At 34.3% G+C, this 22,668-nt stretch overlaps 1 protein-coding gene across 1 annotated transcript in view; it reads left to right on the top strand.

Annotated features, from left to right (window-relative positions):
• Positions 1 to 22,310, top strand: part of LOC141506531 (uncharacterized) — a 41,181-nt gene extending 18,871 nt beyond the window's left edge. The window contains exons 4-8 of the mRNA XM_074213370.1: positions 2,559 to 2,680; positions 4,827 to 4,937; positions 14,885 to 14,991; positions 18,074 to 18,164; positions 20,399 to 22,310. Of these exons, the coding sequence (XP_074069471.1) occupies positions 2,559 to 2,680; positions 4,827 to 4,937; positions 14,885 to 14,991; positions 18,074 to 18,164; positions 20,399 to 20,515 (548 nt within the window). The 3' untranslated portion in view covers positions 20,516 to 22,310. The remainder of the gene's footprint in view (positions 1 to 2,558; positions 2,681 to 4,826; positions 4,938 to 14,884; positions 14,992 to 18,073; positions 18,165 to 20,398) is intronic.
• Positions 22,311 to 22,668: the final 358 nt, after the last annotated feature.

The following is a 22,668-nucleotide window of genomic DNA, read 5'->3' as shown; positions in this document are numbered from 1 at the left end:
CAATCACTAGGTGCTATTTCACCTTATTCTATTTATTATTATTATTATTATTATTATTATTATTATTATTATTACTATTACTATTACTATTATTATTATTATTTAGGTATTGACTCCAGGGCCAGTGGTCTATCCACTGCGCCACCTAGCCACCCCTATTTTACCTTATTCTATGCCAGCAAATATAACAAACTAAATTAATATTTGCAAAACTATAAAATGTCCAGATTAACAAAACAGGAATTACAAAATTTGAGTAGCTCTTAGATAAAGAAATGCTATAAACTCTCAAAGTAAAAAATTCCAAAACAAGTTGGAATTACAATCAAATTTTCAAAAAAAAAATTTAAAGAATGACTATCAAATTCTTTTTATATAATCTTAATTCCTCAATAGAAAACTATCAACCAATATTCCTAAGCATATCGATGCAAAAATTTTGAATAAAACGTTAGCAAGGAAACTACAGCACATACTATAACTGAATTTATACCAGGAATGTAGAGCCAGTTCACTCTTATGCAAACTGAACAGAATTGACTATATCAATAACAAAAACAACAAAAATCATATGGTTATATCAAAAGATGCAGAAAAACTTTTGACAAAATGCAACACCTTTTCCTATTGTGAACACTTGAAAATACAGAAATAAATGTAGCAAAATCCAGCAGGCCAAGAAACCAAGAGAAATTCTATTTAAATTAATAAATCATAATATAAAATGCTTGGATGTATTCTTTGTTTGCATGAATAAAGACATTTGAATTACTCATGGGCAAGACAAACCAATTTAATAAAAATGACAATACTACATAACTTAATGAATGTCAAGGAAAAGAGTGAAACAAAACTTGAGAATTATTGGGGCCTAGCAGTTCGAGATATCAAATTACTGTACAGCTCCAAATGTCAAAACAGTTTGCTGCTGGCTAAGAAATAGGTTGATCAGTGGAACAAATAAGGTACAAAATATTCTGAAACAACCGTTATAGTAGCCTAGTATTTGATGATCATAAAAAATCTAAAAGCTTACTATTCAACAAAAAAAATTGGAAAATCTGAAATGCAGTTTGGCAGATACTAGACATGGACTAACATGTCATACCATATACCAAGTTAAATTCCAATAGAAATAATAGGTGACATGCACTATGCCACTTGACTTTTGAAAAAAGTATTGAATTTGAGGTCAGGAAAAACCTGAACTTTTTTTGTTTGTTTTTGCTTTTTGCAAGACTGTGGGGTTAAGTGACTTGCCCAAGATCACACAGGTAATATATTAAATGTCTGAGACTGGATTTGAATTCAGATCCTCCTGACTCCAGGGCCGGTGCTCTATCCACTGCACCACGTAGCTCCCCCAAACCTGAATTTCTACATCCTATACTTATTTATTGTGTGACTGTAGACAATTTTTAGGTCTTAGTTTCCTCATCTATAAAATGAGTCGATTAATAAACCCCAACAGTATTTGATGAGGAATAAGTAGTATAGGAATAATAAATATAAATAATGCATATTATTAGCCTTATAATTCTATATAAAAGCTGTTTTTAAAAAAACATTTTAGGGGCAGCTAGGTGGAGCAGTAAATAGAGCACCGGCCCTGGAGTCAGGAGTACCTGAGTTCAAATCCGGCCTCAGGCACTTAATAATGACCTAGCTGTGTGGCCTTGGGCAAGCCACTTAACCCCATTTGCCTTGCAAAAAACAAAAACATTTTAATGTTTTTTTATTGTAATTTTTCCAGTTACATGTAATGGTAGTTCTCAACATTAATCCATTTGCAAATCTATGAGTCCCTCACTTTTTTTACCATCCTCCCTTCCTTTTCCCTTCCCCATGACAGGGAACTGTCTGGTAAAAGTTGTACATGTTATATCCATGTTTTATATTTTAATCATGTTGTGAAAGAGGAATTAGAACTAAGGGGAAAGAACAAATACTTTTAGAAAGGAAGGAAAAACATTAAAGAACTTTTAGAAAAGTGAACATAGTATACATTCAGACTCCGTAGTGTTTTTCTTTGGATACATCTGGGATTGTCCATGGCAGGTCTCTCAGTGTTGTCCTTGATCTCTGAACTGTTGAGAGGATCTGCATCTATCATAGCTGATTATCTCAGAATGTTGTTAATGTGTACAGTATTATTCTCTTGGTTCTGCTTACTTCTCTCAGCATCAGTTTGTGTAATTCTTTCCATGCTTTTCTCAAGTCTGACCACTCACTATTTCTTATGGAACAGTAGTACTCTGTAACATTGCTTGTTTAGCCATTCCCCAATTGATGGGCATCCCTTCAATTTCCCATTCTTTGCTACCTCAAAAAAATCAGCTGTTATTATTAATATTCCTTCTCCAACAAAAATTCAGGATTGAAGGTAATATGGGAAGTTACACTGATTTATTTCTTTATTCTTTACTTTTAGATACTTATTAGATTAAGACATATCCTTTATAAATACAAGTAAAAGAACTATTAATGCAATGCCTTCTTATGTAGAACTAAATACTTTTAGTAATATAAATTTTTTTTATTCTGTTCTGATTCTTCAGGATTTATTTCTCATTCCTTCTCTCCATTGGAATTGAAGTTCATTTATCATCATGTGCTCCCAGATCTCTCTGGAAAGATCTTGGTTGATGTTGGTTCCAGGCTTGGTCCAGTGCTTTTTGTGGTAAAATTTAGAACAGAAACTTCTTCAGTGTTGTAAAGTACATTTTTTTTATGCTAACAACTGACCTTGCCTGCTACCATTCAGAGGGATAGATAAATTTAATTTCTTAGACTAACAGTACATTACGTTGTAGCAATGAGGTTATGACATATTGAAAATGTAATAATTAAGCGAGTATTAAAATCTTATATAGTAATATTGAGTTCCATCTTTTTTAAAACCAATTCTTATGATCTCATAGAATCATAGATTTTGAGATGGAAAGAATCTCAGAGACCATATAAAATCAGAAACCCTGATTTTACAATGAGTAAACTGAGACCTAGTGAAAGTAATTTAGCCAAGGGCACACAGAAAGTATCATTTATTCCTACAAAAATATTGATGGCATAAAACATTAAATATCATCTGTACCATGTAGCTAATCTTTTAATTATTAATTACTGTGCTGTCTTCTTTTTTTTTTTCCTTACTTTGGCTAATTTGCATTGAGCATAGGTCAAAAAAGCAATGATTTGTTTTATAAAAGTTTTGCTATAAAGTCTCTCATTACACACTTGGTTTCCTAAATATTCCTTTAACTTAATTTTTTAAAAATTCATTATTTGTAATACAACAAAAAAAAGGTTTACCAGATAATTGAAATGAGGCTTCTGATTCTCATAACCATGTGTTTAAATGTTTGAACAGAAACAGTGGGCTCAGATATATCAGTTGATTCAAGTGTCTTTTGATGAATCAATATTTTGCTATATGTCATAAAACTTGACTTTCTGTATTAGATTCATTTTAATATTAAGATTTCTACCAATTAATATACAATGAAAGTCTGAAGAGAAAATAGTTACTTCTCCAAAATAATGGTTTCAGGTTGTAGATTTTGTTTTATTTGTAGGATGATGAATATCTGTAAATGAACATTAATAATAGTACCTATGTCCCCAGAATTGTGAGGATAAGATGAAATAATATTTGTAAAACACTATATAAATGCTATTATTTGGTTTAGGGCAGTAGCAATTATTTCTTAAATTTTCTCAAGTTTCTCAGATGCACCTTCTGTTTCAATCCACAAAACTTTTTCACTGACATTATCATTTTTGGAATACTTCAGTAGGATAAAATAGATATTTATATTCCCTGTGCCTTCTTGACAAAGCTTCTTGTAACTTCTAGGGTTGCTTTGCTACAGGATGGGAATTCCTGATTTATTAAATATGGCCTATATAGCTGAGACATAGATGTTAAGTTGCCTTCCTAGGATCTTAACTAGTAAATGCCAGATTTGAAATTTGAACCTAGCTTTTCCCAATTCTAGCCCTTTTTCTATTATACCAGACTTCTTCTTTTTATTATAGAGATTAATTAAAGAAATTTCTAGGGCATTTTGTTGTTGTCATTGAGTTGTATCTGACTCTTTGTGACTTTGTGGGCAGTCATTCATGGGATTTCCTTGGGAAAGAAAAAGGTCGTTTTAGTTGTTACATATAATGAGTAATTAAAACATAAAATCATTAATTATCCTTATTTCGATAATCTACTTTGTGATTGATATCCAGTGAATTGCCATGTTTTCAGTTTATTCTCCAAGTCACTCACAATTCTATGGAACTACCTTCCCTTATAATTAGTGTGTGCTCAATTTGATTAATAACAAACTAATATAGTAATTTAGTGAGGATAAGGATTGGCTTATAATTTTATACCATTCCTTTTACAAATGAAGGTCAGCACCTTATCTATAACTTATATAGTCTAAACATTATCTAAGCTGCCAGAAGTTTTACATGATTTATCAAAGGGTACATAGTATAGGTCAGAAGCAGGTCCTGCACCTATATTTTCTGACTCTGAGTCTACTTAATCACTGTGCCATGGTTTATTCTTAATAGTTTTATATATCAAAATGTAATCAGGATAGTAAATCTTTGCAAAGAAAAGTCAATATAAATTTGCTTTTACAACTTGCAATTTAGGGTGATCTTTATGAATAATTAAAGTAGTCTAGGCTTTATTCAGGTTATTCTTGCTAATTTTTGCTCATTTTAGATAAATTTTCCTTTTTCATTATAGTTGTCTTCCTTTTTACTGAAATTGGCAAAAGTTAATCTTACAATAATAAGTATTGCATTTCCTTTTATTTTAGGGTTACCTTTATAGTTCAGCATCACAGCTACATGGAGTGGAAATGAATCAAGATTTTTGCCAGCTGCAAGAAATGATCATTGCTAAATACAAGTTTACCGATAGGATAAAGGTACTCATTGTTATATTTAATCAATAGGCAGGCATTTATTAATCTCTGGGTAAGAGTCTCTTCCCTTAAGGCTCTTCCATTCTAAATTTTCTCTTGAGCTGAGCTTTGAAGGAGACTAAGTATTCTTACTCTAAGAGAGTACTTGGGGTACTATAATACTATAGTATACACAAAGACAGAAATAAGAGATTAACAGCCAAGAATTTGGAACAGAAAGAAAGCCCTTTAGTTGAACCAACGAAGATATGGAATTGGAGGAAAGAAAAGGAAACAAGAATTTATAAGGTAGTGACTACTATATGCCTGTGTAGTAGTGCTGTACCGTGCTGAATTCTTTTTTTTTTTAAATAAGTCAATGGGGTTAAGTGACTTGCCAAACTATTAAGTGTCTAAGGCCAAATTTGAATTCAGGTCCTCCTGACTCCACGACTGGTACTCTATCCACTGTGCCACCTAATTGCTCCTTGTGCTGACTTCTTTACAAATATTCATTTGATCCTTACATCAACCCTGGGAGAGAAGTTCTGTTATTTTTCTCATTTTATAGTTGAGCTAGTTGAAGTAACCCAAATTTAAATTACTTGCTCTTGGTCACTTAACTAGTAAGTGTCTGAAACTGATTTTGAATTCTGGTCTTTTTTACTACATGCCTATTTCTCTATCTTTTCAACCATCTAGCTGCCATCAAATGTAATGTATAATAAAAGTGGAAAGATAGGTGGAGCTAATATGTGAAGAGCTTTAAATGCCAACAGAGACATTTGTGTATGTTAATTGGTGGATATGTGTGGGTGTGTGGGTGTGTATACCAACACAATATGATAATTAGCCTATAATTACTATATATCATTGATGAAGAATTAAGTAGTGAGCCATATAGCATTTTGAGCAAGGAGGTGTTTGGTCCACAAATAATTTGGCAGCTTTGTGGAAGATGGAGTGGAAAAATTTAAGTTACTGAGTTAGTCCAACAAACCTAAGTGACTGGCTAGAGAGATTTTGGGAGTGGATGAATGGTTGAGAAAGGTACTGAGGAAGAAGCCTGGACAAACAAGTCTTGACAAGTGAAGGTGAGAACTCAGTTATGACTGAGGTTTCAAATCTAAATGATTAGACAATAGTTTTGCCCTTGACACTAATAAAAAAAGTTGGTAAAGGAATGATTTTAGGAGGGGAAGACAATAAATTCTGTTTTAAACACATTTAGTTTATGAGGTCTGGGATATCCAATTTGAAGTGTTCAGTAGGCAATTGGAAATACAGGAGTGGAGCTCAGGAGAGGGTTAGTTTGGGAACCTTCAGCATAAAGCTAAAAATGAAATCTTTGGGAACTTATGAGGTCACTGAGAGAGAACATAGAGAAAGAAAGGGTCCAGGATAAAATCCCAGGGACATAATTACACTTAAGGCAAATGATATGAATAATGGAATTGTCGAACAGGGGTAAAGGGATGATGTCTAGAAAAAAGGGTAAAAGAGCGATGTCTAGAAAACACAGAGAAGAGAATATCCAGAGAATGTGGTCATCAGTATTAAATGTTGCAGAGAGATCCAGAAGGATGAGGACTGAAAAGAGGACATTAGGTTTGATGATTACAGAGATCTTTGTTAAAAGAGAACAATTTTAATTGAGTAGTATTGTCAGAAACCATAAGAAATACTTAATATAGCCAATTATTAACTGTTAATAAATTATAAATGGCATAACATTATATTAAGACACAACTTTGGGCGGCTAGGTGGTACAGTGGATAAAGCACCAGCCCTGGAGTCAGGAGTACCTGGGTTCAAATCCAGTCTCAGACACTTAATAATTACCTAGCTGTGTGACCTTGGGCAAGCCACTTAACCCCATTTGCCTTGCAAAAACCTAAAAAAAAAAAAAGACACAACTTGGAAAATATGTATTTCTCAAAAAAATTATAATCAAAATATAAATTCAAAGGACAAAAATCTTTTTTCTTTAAATTCAAAGATTCTTAAAAGAGTCTTTCAGTTGCTATGTAGTGCCATGGTTATCTTCTGAATCTTACAATTAAAAAAATTATGCAAATATTTTAAAACAATAATAGCTAACTTATTCTTTAGGTAGTAGAATGTAGTGAAAAGAATCTTTTGAACTAGGAGTCAGGGGACTTTGTTCAAATTCTTGACTTTGCCTGTGTTAGCTTTGGGAAAGGCCTCTTAACCTGATTTTCCATTTGGAAAATAAGATGGTTGGAACAGATGACATTTAAGGTCCCTTACAGCCCTAAATCTTTCTGAAATCCATGGCAACTATCACAAGCAAAGAGTAGCTGCTTAGTAGTTGGAAAGCTGACCTTAAGAGTCAGGAAGATCTGTAAATTTAAATTCACTTAAGCTTTAATATAAACTGACTATATATAACCCAACTAGAAATTACACAACAGTTATCTACATTGGTAAGGTAGTTTTCTCACCAGAGAATTCCCCATACTGATGGAATCATAGTAAAAAAAAATAAATTGAAACTAGATGTGAAAGTATTTTGAATTTGTTAGCCAAATTTTCCCCCTGTATTTTTCCCCCAATTTTGTTAGAAAATGTTTTTTTTTCCTTAGCCATCTAGAGTTGTCAGCACGCATGAACCTTTGTAGACTTGGTAAGAGCTATTTTGAAAATGTGAATTATGCCAGTTGAGTCTTATGATTTAGAATATTAGAGTATTCTATACATAGGAGTATTTCATTTTGAAAGTAAAATATATATATATTATATAATTGTGACACTTGATTATTATTTTAAAAGGTTTATCTTTATGGAAAGTAATGGGACTTTAAAAAAATAGAAAGTAAATCAGAGAACAAATTAATCAAGAAGTTCTGGTACCCCATTGTATGAAAAACACAGGTTAAACTTCAGGGACAAACACTTTTATGTTCATTAAGAACTAATGGGAAAAGTGGAATGCAGTTTAACAGAAAATAAAGGTAAGGAGGAAGTATATTCAGGACCAAGGCATAGAAATGGAAAAGGAATAGCAAGTAGACTAAAGTAGACTAGTATGAAGCAACTAGGTAGTCTGGAGTCAGGAAGACCTCAGTTCAAATTTTACTGTAGAAACTCATTTGTGGTCTCTGGGGGCTATTTGCCTCAGTTTCATCATCTGCAAAATAAGGATAATAAATAGCACCTACTTTTTAAGGTGGTTGTGAGGATCAGATGACAAAATAATTATAAAGCACTTAGTATGGTACCTGGCTTTATAAAAAGTGCTATATTTAAAAAAGTGCTATGTAAATGTTTGTTGCTGCTGCTTCTACTACTACTACTACTACTACTACTACTACAATACTGTAAGATTTCTTGAGAGTAGAGTGAGTAAACAGAAAAATAAAAAGGGATCATGCTGTAAAGAACCATAATTACCCAGCAGAATTTATATTTAATTCTAGTTGTTATACAGAACCATTGAAACCAGTTCAGTGAGTAGAAGAAAGTGCCATGTGTAAACCCGCACTTTAGGAAGATCCCTTTGGAAGCTGTAATGCAAGCTGGATTAGAGAGGGGAAAGAGTGGAGCCCAGGGTGTTCAATGCTAGGGTGGTCAAGGTGAAAGCTATCCAAGGGGAGAATGTAACCCAACAGCATCACATGCTACAGAAAAGTATAGAAAGATGAGGATTTATGAGAGATCTTTTTATAGGATGCAGAATAGTCTGGAAATATACCAGTCTGAAGAGGGGGGAAAAAAAGGAAAAAGAGTCTCCTCTAGACTCCTCAACTAAATCAGGGATCCAGCAAGGGACTCTAAAAGTCCTGAGACCTAGGAATAGTTGAGTCAGATTAGATAGTCAGATATGGCACTACATAGCCAGAACTTGCAGACTTCAAGTTAAGTGCTCCATTACTCAAGCAATCTTTTTCTAAAACTCATGCATGTTTGTAGGAGTTCAACCAAAGAGAACAGTCACAGAACTTCCTGGGTAGATCCAGCTTGAAAACTAATGGTCAGAGCCTAGCTGCTAATGAGACGAGGTCTAAACAAAATCCAGCCAACACTTCCCTTAATCCTTTGATGGCATCCTAGTGCATGAATAGATCCTGAGCCCACTAGCTTGTTGGAAGGACCTCAGATAGACTCTGCAATAAAGGTTTGTCCTACAGTCCATTGGCAAGAGAGATCCCAGCAGTGAAGCATTGTGTTCTTTGAAGAAGAGGTCTGATTTGGCTCAATATTATACTCAAGACCAAAACACAATTTAGTTGTGGAGCTTGACAAGTGCAGACCATTCAACCTTATAACTATGGTAGAAAAAATGATCAAATCCAGTAAAACTCCTTACTTTGAAAGATAGCAAGAGATAAATTATATGGGACAACAACTCAGGTAGTCTCAGAGAAAACAAATGCCATTGCCATAGCTACTGCAGGAATACCTGAAAGAGATGAAGTGATATTAGAATGGGAAAGCTAGGGAGGAGAGAATGGCAAGGAAAACTAACACCTGAAAACAAACAGTATAAAACTTTAGAAGAAGTGAATGCCTTGAAAATGAGAATGGCTATTCATAAAACACTGACTCACTATAATAAGAAACATTAAAATAAAACAGAAAATTTTAAAAGCAGATGAAAACGTAAAAATATACTTAATATTAAAAACTGAACATGGAAGGATAATATAAGAATTACCTGAAAACTTTGATGATATAAAAAGTTTGGATAGCTATTTTGTGAAATTATAAATGAAATTCTTAGAACCACAGGACAAAGTGAAAATTAAGAATCTACTGTCTTCAGAAAGAAACACTGAAATGGAAACTGGGGCAGCACCAGGCCTGGAGTAAGAAAGATTTATCTTTCTGAGTTCAGATTTGACCTCAGACACCTAATAGCTGTCACTTGACTCTGTTTGCCTCATCTGCAAAGTGATCTGAGGAAAGAAATGATAATATTTTTGCACAGAAAACTCAAAAAGATGGGTTTGCAAAGAGTCAGACATAATTTAAGGAAAAATGTTCCAGGAAAATATTAATTAAAATTCAGTGCTTCTAGGTAAAAAGAAAAATAACAACAACAAATTACTCCAAGCACCATAAAGGATTACAAGTACAAATCAAGAAACCATTATAACAATCATATAAGATTTATCAAGTGCCACTAAAAAAGGAAAATGTGAAATTTTTCTTGTAAAAATGAGATATAAGTTTAGATCCAAAGGTAAGCTAACTGGCAACACTAGATGAAAATGTACCTTTAATAGAACAGAGGATTTCTGCTTTCTTAAAGGAAAGACTAGACTAATATAGACATTTGGAAATGAAGATACAAGCACCAAGAGAAACAAAGAAAAGTATATATTTGTAAATTTAAAAGGAAATGAGGGGCGGCTAGGTGATGCAGTGGATAAAGCACCAGCCCTGGAGTCAGGAGTACCTGGGTTCAAATCTGGTCTCAGACACTTGATAATTACCTAGTTGTATGGCCTTGGGAAAGCCACTGAACCCCATTTGCCTTGCAAAAAACAAACAAACAAACCTAAAAGAAAAAAAAGGAAATGAGAGGGGGCAGCTAGATGCACAGTGGATAGAGCCCTGGCCCTGGAGTCAGGAGTACCTGAGTCCAAATCTGGCTTCAGACTTAATAATTATTTAGTTGTGTGACCTTGGGCAAGTCACTTAAACCCATTGCCTTGCAACCAAATTTAAAAAAAAAATTGGACCTTGGATGCCTAAAGGCCACTTGGTGGTGCAATGAATAGAGCACTGAGCCTAGAATCAGGAAGACCTCAGTTCAACTCTAGCCTCAAAAATTTACCAGCTGTGTGATTCTTTTTTAAAAGTTATGATTTTATTTATTTAGAATTTTACAGTTTTTCCCCTAATCTTCCTCCTCCCATCCCCCCCAAAGAAGGCAGTCTATTTGTCTTTACATTGTTTCCCTGGTATATATTGATCTAATTTGAATGTGATGAGAAAGAAAGCATATCCTTAAGGAAGAAAAATAAAGTATAAGCGATAGCAAAATTATATAATAATTGTTTTTTGGTCTTTGTTCAAACTCCACAATTCTTTCTCTGAATCAGCTGTGTGATTCTTGACAAGTCATTAACTTCTGTCTGCCTCAGTTTCTTCTATTGTAAAATAGAAACAATAAAAACACCTATTTCTCAGGATTGTTGTGTTATATAACTCAAATAATATTTATAATAAATAACACTTTGTGTATATACACATGTAGACATATATATCATGTAGTACATGTTTAATAAATGCCTATTTCCTTCCTTAAGAAAAACTGGCTTCTTAAAACTAATACATTTTAAGAATCATAAGGAAAAGTTAAAATAATAGATTTTAACTGTCTCAAGAAAAAAACAAATGGAAAGGTTCTATAGTGTATATACTAAGAAAGCAAGCATGAAGACATAGAGGTTTCTTTGTATTATAAAAGTACATAAGATAAAGGATTTATAATAATGGAGGAAGGTGTAGAATGGAACTGAAAAAAAGATTGAACAGAATTACCTAGATTTCAACATAGAAATGGATTAAACTCAAAAGAGAAATAGAAAGAATAAAGGCAAAAAGGAAGAATAGATAAGGCCAATGTTGGAATGAGGAATATGAAGGTTTGACTAAAGGAAGAATAAAACCTGGTTTCAGGAATGGAGTAAGGGAAAGAGAGCTACAGCTAAAATAAAGCAAATCATTTCATTATAGAATCAAAAGTTTCAAGCAAATTCCCTCTCTTCTATCATTTTATTTATACCAAGACAGGTAAATAAAAAGCAAGTTAAAATTACAAGAGTACATGATAGAGGAAATATACAATAATCATAATTGTAAATAAATTTAGAACTGTGATATTCTTAACCATAAAATGAAAAAGATAAAGTAGATCTTAAAATAATTCAGCCATATGTTGTTAATAATAAATGTAGCATTTATAGGTCATTTTGAAATTTATAAGTACCTTTAACATATTATCAACTGCTCAGGGTTAAGTACTTGTTATTATCCCCATTTAACATAAGTCAGGCAGAAGTCAACCTCTGTGACTTGCCCAGAGTCACACAGCAGTAAGTATCTAAGACAAAATTTGAGCTTAAGTTTTTCTTCACTCCAGTGCCACCATGAAACAAAGATTCAAATAAAATAAAATGTGGGGTGTCAGCTGACTACTTCTAGGACTACCAGTACTACTAGGAGTAACAATCATAATTTTAGTTACAACAGCAGTAAAGATACATAAGAGATAAGTAGGAAAGAAAATTAAATTATACTGAAAATTATAGGAAGGAGAGAATTCTGGAAAAATGACAGAGAGGTCAGAAATCACACTGCAGATTTTCTCCACAAACTAAAAGTCAAAGAGGCCCCTCAGGGTGAACCTATTACCGCAAAAATAAACAAGTCGAGGCAGAACGGTTTTCTTGGAACAACCAGAGAACATTGGAAGAAAGATTCCAGGATCTCCAGAGTGAAGTGTAAATAGCTCCAAACTAACTCCCTGAAACAGCCAGAGGCTAACCCCTAGGAGCAACCAAGTTGGTGAACAGTCTCCATCTTGGTCACAAAAATACTCACTGCCTGGACAGTATGGGGTGTTGGACTTCTGAATAGGGAACAAGAGGAAACCTCTGCTGGTAAGAGACACCAGACCTAGCTATGCTGCCAAAATGTGTTCTGGGTAAGAAGGAACCAGCACACACATGGTGAGTACAGAAGCAGTTAATAGTACAGGGATACTGCTGGCTATAGACATTCACAGGAGATCTGAAATTAAAACCACTGGAGAGTTCTTAAGGAGTGAGATCATTTCTCATATTGGAGGGACCCCAGCTGTGGCTCAGAGGGGGTGAGTAGTGCAAAGAATGGGCCCAGGACAAAACTACTGAGACCAGAGGCCACCATCCACCATAAGGTAAATTTAATAATAAGCTGCTAAAGAAAATTTGTTAAATAAGCAATCAAAGGAGAAAGAACCCAACCATAGACATTTACTATGGGAATAGAGAAAACCAGGGTTTGCCTTCAGAGGAAGATCCTGAAGCCAAAAAAAAAAAAATATATACCTCTACTGTTCCAAGGAGTAATATCAAATGGCTACCTGCTCTAGAAGAACTCAAAAAAGATTTTTAAAGTCAAATAAGAGATTGAGGAAAAAGAAAATAAGAAAAACCCAAGACAAACAAGATTATGAAAAGAAAGAAAATCAATTGGAAAAAGGAGATCCAGAAACTTAAGAAAGATAATTTGAATTAGAAAAGAGGAAACCAAGTGAAGTTATAAGAAACCAGAAATAATAAAACAGAATATAAAGAATTTAAAAATAACATCTCAAAAGAAAAACAACAGATCTGCAGAACAGATCAAGAATACTTAAGAATAATTGGAATACATGAAAGCTTTGATCAAAAGAAGAATCTTGATATAGTACAAAAAAAATAAAGAAAATTGTCCAGGGGAACAGCTAGGTGGCACAGTGGATCTTTATTCTGCTGGCCCTGGAGTCAGGTGGACCTGAGTTCAAATCCACCTCAGACTCTTAATACTTAAATAGCTGGTGACCTTGGTCGTAACACTTAACTCTATTGCCTTGCAAAACTCAAAAGAAGAAAGAAAATTGTTGCAATAAGAGGGGAAAGGGGAAATAGAAAAAATTCACTACTCATCTCCTGAAAGGTGGATTTTCCTAGGAGGAAAATTAGATAGGACTATCATAGCTAAATTCAAGAATCCTCCAGGTTGGGAGAAAACATGAAGAGCAACAAGAAAAAAAAATTCAAAATATGGTCCACAAGTAGAATTGCACAAGCTCTATCAACAGTTACTTTAAAAGGTCACAAGTCTTAGAATACATTGAAGAGCAAAATAATTGGGAGTTACAGCTGAAAATATACCCAGTAAAGGTAAGTATAATCATGAAAAGAAAAACATGTACATTCGGTGAATTGACAAACTTTTGAAATTTTGTTGCAAAAAAAAAAAAAAGATTTGAAAATTTGACATTTAAGAACTAAGCTAGGGCGGCTGGCGCAGTAGATAAAGCACCGGCCCTGAAGTCAGGAGTACCCGGGTTCAAATCCAGTCTCAGACGCTTAATAATTACCTAGCCATGTGGCCTTGGGCAAGCCACTTAACCCCATCTGCCTTGCAAAAACCTAAAAAAAAAAAAATAAGCTAAACATAGGGTAAACATCAGAGTGGGCTGACAGTCTGCTGTACTTCTTGCTGTATGTCCTAACTGATCCACTTCACTTTCTAGCCATAGATATTTTTGTCCTTTGTACTTTGTCCCAGTACATTATTGATAATATGATTCAATCTGTTTTGTTGATCATATGAGACAGTTGCTTCTTGAAGTAACCCACAGTTTTGATTTTTTTAGACTGAATTTTATGTTTAGCTGTTTAATATCATTGATAGAATAGATCAATAGATCTGTGATCTCATTAATATGGCTACTTTATTGAGGAATGCAAATTGTAGCCCATCCTATTTCTATATTGTACTAGGGACTGTTTCCATGTTATACCAAAAGTTCTCCCCAGGGGAGTCATCAGCGTGAGGTAGACCTTCCTCTGTTTAAATCTTTGTTACATTTTGTGGGATACCCATAGAATTCTGGCATTGTTAAATCTCACTCTTGTGTTTAACTTAGCTTTTTTTCCCCAAGCATAAATTCTTTTATAACACGTTGCCTCTTTTGTAATGTGTTGAATGAATATTGTTAGTAAAAATCATGGTAACTTATTGAATGTGTTGCATATATACAAATGAAATAAGTTAGTTAAAATATTTTAACTTCTATAAATTTATACTTCCTATTCATATTAAAGTTAATTATGCATCTCCATTTGATGCAATTAACATACACTTTCCCTCAAGCAAATGCATTTTTCCATTCCAGTTGCTATCTTTTATGTGATAATTTTCTGGCTGACTTTTTGTTTCTCACATGAATTCATTCTGATCTTCAGGTTCATCATGCAAACATATGTACTCAAGCCTCACTTCTTCAAAATGCTGATGTTATTATAATGAACAATGTCTTTGAGTATTTTCTTGACAGATCAGAACAGGCCAGGTATGTTATATATTCAAAAAATCGATTCTCACAGAATATCTGGTTTTCAGTTTATAAAATACCTAGTCTACCTTACTCTTGACCTATTCATTTTTTGAAAGGTAGCTTGAATTGTAAATATATATATATACATAAGTAGAATAATGTGTAACAGAAAAACATACTTTACCTATATATAACTTTTAATGTTACATCTAAAATTTGCTGTCAGGTGTAGTATTTGAAAGAGATAATACTTTTAGTGATCTTAGTATATCATTTTAATTTCTAAGTACAGACTGATTTTCAGTAGAATCTTACCCTTATCTTTCCATGTCTATTTTCTCTGCACTTGTGCCATCTCTCTATCTCTTTCTCTCTTTCTCCCTCTCTGTCTCTGTCAGTCTCTCTCTTATGAGATGCCTGAAGTGATAGAGGGAGAAGAAGACTTAGGACAGAATTCTAAGGGACATCTAAAATTGGAGGGTGTGGTCTGGTTGAGGATGTAGCAAAAGAGACAGGAGGGGAACCAGGAAAGAATGGTGTGCTGAAAACTTAGAAGAGAGTCTCAAGGAAGAGGGAGTGAATAGTGTCATGCTGCAGAGAAGTCAAGGAGAATGAGAATTGAGAGAAAATTATTGGATTTAGCAACTGAGAGATCATTAGTAATTTTGGAGAGAACAGTATTTATAAAATTGTAATGTTAGAACTTGATTATCAATCTGTCCCTATCTGAAGAAAAGGTTTTTGAATGCCATTAGACTCCTTTCATGTGGCAAAGTACCTGGTGCTGATTCTACTCCAGGTGTTATTTACAAGGTGAAGAATCCAGTGTTCATCCAAAAGCTGAATGAACTTTTCCAGGTTTTATGTCATGAAGAGGTTCCTGGGGGAATTCAAGGATGCTTCCTTTGTCCATCTCCATAAAGGTAAAGGGATTAAAATGTCCTGTGACAATCATAGGGCTGTTTCTTTGTCATCTGGTAAGATCCTTGATAGAGTTCTTGTCAATGGGCTGATCCTTCACCTGGAAGATGGTCACTTCCCTGAGAGCCAATGTGGTTTCAGCAAGGGTCAAGGAACAATTGATTGTGTTTGCTGCCCAACAACTCCAGGAAAAGTGCCAGGAGCAAAATTCCATCAGTTGAGAAGACTTTTGGAAATTTATGTCCTAACTTGGTTACCTAGAGAAGTTCATCAGTATTGTACATCAGTTTCAGGACAGCATACTTGTCCAGGTTTTGGATAGTGGATGATGCTCTCTTGATTTCCCAGTCACTAATGAAGTGAAACAAGGATGTATTTTTCAGTCATGCTGCCTTCACTGAAGGTGAATACAGCATTAAGGTCAGCTATCACATTCCAGTAAATTCTTCAACTTTTAAAGGCCACAAGCCAAGACCAAAGTAGAAGGAGGGTTAGGAAATGATCTGTTTACAGACTGCACTTAATGCAGCCTCTGAATCTGATCTACAACAAAATAATGATTAGTTCTTTGCTGCTTGTATTAATTTTGACCTAACAATTAACACCAGGAAAACACAGGTGCTCTACTACACCAGCTATGTGAAACCATTGATTACAGCACATGGGGAAGTTTTGAATACTGTGGAGAAGTTATCTTACCTTGGCAGTGTCCTTCCAAGGAGGTACACATTGGCAATGAAGTTGACACATTGCCAGAGCTAGTTTGGTATTTGGAGACTCTGAAAGAAAGTACGGGAGAAAAGATTGACTACCAAACTGAAGGTCTACAGTGCTGTTGTGCTGATCTCGTTTCTATATGTCTGTGAAATATGGATGGTCTATCAGCACCGTTGTCTTAAGGAAGATTCTAAAGATCACCTGGAAGGAGAGGATACCAGACACTGCAGTCCTTTCTCAAGCTAGACTGTCAAGCATTCAAACAAAGAGAGAGCAACTATGATGGGCTGGCCACGTTGTTAAAATGCCAAACATACACTTGCCAGAAAAACTGTGGAGAACTCAAACAGGGCAAGTGCTCACAAGGGGATCAGAAAAAATGATACTGGGATACCATAAAGGTCTCTTTTAAGAACATTAGAACTGGGCGGCTAGGTGGCGCAGTGGATAAAGCACCGGCCCTGGAGTCAGTATTACTTGGGTTCAAATCCAGTCTCAGACACTTAATAATTACCTAGTTGTATGGCCTTGGGCAAGCCACTTAACCCCATTTGCCTTGCAAAAAAAAAAAACTTTAGAACTGATTGTGCACCATGGAAGATACTGGCACAGGACTACCCAGTATGGCGTGCCCTGATCAGTGAGGAGGCTGCAACTCTGTGTGAGGGAGGCAGAATTGAAGCAGCTCAAAGAAAATGAGAGATGAGTTTAGAGTAGCCCCCCCCCCAGGTGTTCACATGGGCTATTTGTACCCAACCTGTGGCAGAGGATTCTGTGCAGAGGATCAGTCATAGTTGAACACCCTGTAATTTGTTTCAAACATACTGATAATGAAGGATAAGAAGCAAATGGTCAGAAGCATGATTGTAAGGGTGTAAGAAGGGAGTGAGAGAAGTGGAGGTATTATGAAAAGTTAAGCTATAAAAGGCACAAAACTCTTGCCCCTTCTAAACCTTTCAGATCTTTGTAGGCTTTCCCCATTTCTGGAATGTTCTTCCTTATCTCTTCCCAACTTCTCAGGTTTCCTTTAGGTTGTATTAAAATTCTACCTTCTATAAGAAGCTTTTCCCAAACTCCCTTAATGCCTTCTCTCTGTTGATTATTTTCATTTATCCTAGTTTTTTATATATTGTCTCCACTGGGCTTGTGAGTTTCAAGAATTTTATTTTGCTTCTGTATGTATTTCTGGCAATTTAGATACAATGTCTAGCACTTAAAGGTGTTTATTAACTGTCTCAATAGAAAACATGAATAATCAGGCAAATAATACAATAATAAAACAAAAATGTATGTATTTCATTTTGAAAAAACAATTTAAGGTTTACCCTGAACTTATAAAGTAGCACAAGTCTTGGTCCCTACATTTTCTGTGTTTTTGCTTTGTGTTTTAATATTGTTTTACAATGATCATTAATCTAATGACATTTTTATAGAAAAAAATATCTTTAATGTATTTCAGAGCCTGGGAATATATTAGCCATAATGTGAGGAAAAAAGGAGCCTTATTAGTAACAGTTCCGAGTGTTGAAGAATCTCTCTCAAATCTACAGGTATGTCAGCATTTTGGGTTTTTAAATCTTAAATGATCAATTTTTATATAACAGTAATTGTAAAATTCTATTAATAATCAGTTGAACATGGTGACAGATCAGTATAACCTTGTGGTTAAAAGCATTACCTTAAGGTTTTTATGAATCTCAATTTTAACATAAATTTCTCCAGCTAAATTTTTGTTTTCAGTGATAGAATTTGAAACTGATGACAGCAGTCAAAGATATAAAAAATTTTTAATTTATATAAATCATCATTTTGCATAAAATCACAGAAGGTATAGAATTACTTGGGATTAAAGCAGATTGGAAGGGCAGCTGGGTGGCACAGTGTATCCAGAGCCCCTGCCCTGGAGTCAGGAGGACTTGAGTTCAAATTTGGCCTTAGACACTTGATACTTAATCTGTGTGACCTTGAACAAGCCACTTAACCCCATTGCCTTGCAAAGGCCAAAGCAGATTGGACTCCTGAATCCTATTTTTAATGCAGCCATTTTTAAATCTTAAATAAAACACTTAACTTCTTTCTACCTTAATTGCATTTTTAAAATGAGAATAATATATTTATCAATAGATTCAATGCAGAATAACAATATATTGTTTAATTACATTTATAAAGGCCTTTGAGATTCTCAGATGAAAGGCATTCTTGTACTCTACTGCAGAGAACTTATCATTTTGCTTTAGCAATATCTTCACCATACCATATACACTGCCAATTTTTGCATGGAAATGAAGACACTGAAGTCACATTAACTATTTGAATCTCTCATTTTATAATTTATAATCTCTCTATGCTATATGGTCCAGACTTTTTGAAAGTTATTTAGTGTTAAATTTAACTGAGAAATTTTAACAAAATAGATAAAAATATATTACATTATAGATAATCTTCTTTTGGGATTTTCTAAATCATAATGTGGTCCATTGTATTTGAGTTTGACATCTCTAGGTATTAGATAGAAATGATTAAAGAGAAAAACTCTTTAAGATTATAAATTTCAATGAAGATGAAGATATCTTCAGTGACAGAGAGAATTCTTTAATGTGAACTTCATATGCTGATGAAATCAAAGTATCAGGGTAAAATAAAAAGTCATTTAAGAGGATAATGACTTTAATTAAAATTCCATGAACCTGTACGAACACCACCACATCACATCCTCAGTTAGGATTGACTTTGCAAAATAAACTATACATAATTCTATTTCTTTGCTAATTAAACAGTTCAATTCAAAAAGAATATTTTTAGTCCCTCTTTGTACAAGGTACTAGACTATATAAGCTGCCACTAAAAAGACAAAAAAAACCCAAAATAGTCCCTGTCTTCAAGGAGCTTGATGATATCCTTCATTCTCAAAGATCATGATATCTGGGAGGTGATGGCCATGACAAACAAGTTAATAGGATTTGTATAAAATAGTCATCAACCTCACTTTCTCCTCCAGAACCATCTGCGTCCAATGGCCAGATATGAATCAAGACAACTAGAGATGGCCCTGGATTTGAATCAGTCAAGCTTAAGTGACTTGCCCTAGGTCAAATCAAATGTTTGAGACTGGATTTGAACTCAGTTCCCCCTGACTCCAGGACTGATACTCCATGCATTGTACCATATGGCTGCTAAAAGGACTTACATTCTATGTACACAAATCAGTAAGAAAAAAAAAATTCTCAAGTCTTGACATCTTGGAAAAATCACTAAAGGAGGACAATTGACTACTACACTGGCCCACCTCATTTATATTTAAACCATTCAAATTTAGTTTAATGCACTTGGATTTAGGTGTTTCATTTTTTCTTTGTTCTAATCTCAGGATAGTTCTAAAAATAATTATTTTACTTTAAACTCATTTCTTAAAAATATCTTAAGGTAAACATAAGTTTTTAGGGTTTGTTTTTTTGTTTGTTTTTTTTTTTTTTAGTTTTTGCAAGGAAATGGGGCCAAGTGGCCTGCCCAGACCACACAGCTAGGCTGGATTCAAACTCAGGCACTCCTCACTCCAGGGCCAGTGCTCCATCCCCTACGCCACCCAGCCACCCCAAACACATAAACTTTTTTAAAATAATTAGTGTTTGTAAAATCTCATTCTAATGTATAATTTAATCTGTGCTCAATTTCTCTGCTATTATAAGTTCTTGAAATTCCTAGGAACATAATTTACACACACACACACACACACACACTCACAATTTTATATTTATACATTTATGTTTTTGTTAATTATTTTCAGGTGGCTATATCTCTGAACCAGTGGGTTGAAGAAGTACAGTTGAATTATGACGTATATACAGAGAAAGATATTGACAGAGAAGCACTTGAACAAATTCATTTGTATAAGATCCTTTAGGATGGAGATTGACTTACTGTTTTATTTTTTTAATGTGTGATAATTAAAATATTTATTTCCCATTTGACTTCCTTTAACCTGATAAATGTGTGTGTGTGTGTGTGTGTGTGTGTGTGTGTGTGTGTGTGTGTGTGTGTGCATGCATATGCAATCTCTTTAAGCAGTTAAAAAAATTTTTTTAGGCTTTTGCAAGGCAATGGGGTTAAGTGGCTTGCCCAAGACCACACAGCTAGGTAATTATTAAGTGTCTGAGGCCAGATTTGAACTCAGGTACTCCTGACTCCAGGGCTAGTGCTCTATCCACTGTGCCACCTAGCTGCCCCTAAATAGTTAAAATTTGAGAAAATGACTCTTCTAAACTCAAATTCCACAATTTTGTAACACCTAGAAATGACATAACATAGATATCCCAAAGTTTAAGATCAATATCCCTAATTAAAGTTTTAACTGCATTGAGACTGCATTGATTTTTTTTTAAAAGACTGCATTAATGACTATTGGAGATGATCCTGGATACAGTGGAGGTCATACACTTTGTTCTTTTGTTCAGATTCACGATTTCAGAGTTATGCTCCCCTCTTCTTTCCATTCTTGATATCCAACCAGTCTAAGTCCCATCTCTTCTTTATCTCCATCTTCCTTTCATACTTTATGTCTAGAAACTTAGACATCAGTCTAATTTAGACTTTCATCATTTCTTATTGTTTATCCTTAAACAAGACTATATTGGATTTGCTGTCAAGCTACAGAGTCTATAGTCTATATAAAGGGTTTAGCCTAAGCATGCCCAGGCCACCCACCAAATGGCTATCCACTAAGGATGGGTAGGAATTATACATCTTACTTGTTGGGGGAAGAAGTTTGTATATTAAGTGAGGGAGTATCATTGGTGACTAGAGTCATTTGCAGAGATTCTAAACACAAATCTCTTTTTTGATACAATCTCTTTAAAGGTACAAAAGAACACTGGGTAAAAGGTAAATTTTAATCTACCTAACCTTCAGATAATTTCAGGACTAGTATGGTCAGTGTTACAAGAAAAGTTTAGGGAAAAGAAAAACAATATTTTAACTTTATAGAGCTACAGAGAATAGTCAATAAGAGTATCCAGACTTACTTTAGTGAAAGGAAAGGTTCTGAAACCTAATTGTGGATCCTGGTTGTATGGTCCTGGTAAAGATATTTTGCTTTCTTTCAGTCCTGGAAAAGATGCTTGTAAAAGATTGTGCCTTAGGAGTAGAAAGACAGTAGAGATGAAGCAACTACTTTTTTTAAAATTGACTTTTATTTTTCCAGTTACATTCAAAGGTAGTTTTTCAATATTCATCCTGTTGTACATTTATGAGTTCCATTTTTTCTATCCCTCTTCCCCCTTCCCATCACAGCAGTCTGGTAAAAGTTTTACATGAATATTCCTGTTCAACATTTTAACAGTCGTGTAGTGAAAGGAATTAGAAGGTGGGAGGGGACTGTGAGAGAAAGAAAAAATATAAAAGAAGTTGCTTTGCTCTGCATTCAAATTCTGGTTTTTTTCCTCTGGATGTAGATGGGATTGTCCATATTAGGTCTTTCAGAGTTGTCCTTGATCCCTGAATTGCTGAAAGAAGCTGCATCATTCATAGTTGATCGTCTCACAATGTTATTGTTAATGTGTACAATGTTCTCTTGGTTTTGCTAAATAAGCATCGGTTCATGCAAATCTTTCCAGATGCAACTTGTTTCAAAGTTTGTAGTAAGTTTTAATAGCAACAAAATGGTATTTGCCATAGGAATTTAGAGACTAGTGCTGGCTTGGTCCTGGTAGCCAGATTCTTCAAACAACTTTGATGGAAGATGGTAAAGAACTAAAACTAGTTATTGTCACTCCTTTGAGTTCTATATTAGTAGGCTAAACTACTCCTTCCTTGTTTTTATCTACAGGTGTCAGGGTATGACTTTTCTTTTTAAATTCTTTCCAATTCCTAATTTCGTTCCTTTAAAACTATGATTGGTTATAACTTCTTTGTGATTTGTTATGTCTTTTTGTGAATATGGGAAATACAAAGAAGGAATCAGTGAGTAGTAGCTTGTGGTCAAGAAATCGATTTTAAAAAATAAAGCTAAAGAGGATAAATCTTTTCTGACTATCAGAACATGAAATTAGCCAGGAAAAA

The sequence above is a fragment of the Macrotis lagotis genome, chromosome 1, assembly GCF_037893015.1.
Source record: "Macrotis lagotis isolate mMagLag1 chromosome 1, bilby.v1.9.chrom.fasta, whole genome shotgun sequence".
NCBI classification, from domain to species: Eukaryota; Metazoa; Chordata; class Mammalia; order Peramelemorphia; family Peramelidae; genus Macrotis; species Macrotis lagotis.
Note: the sequence above shows the minus strand (reverse complement) of the source record. Positions and strands in the feature narration are given on the sequence as shown.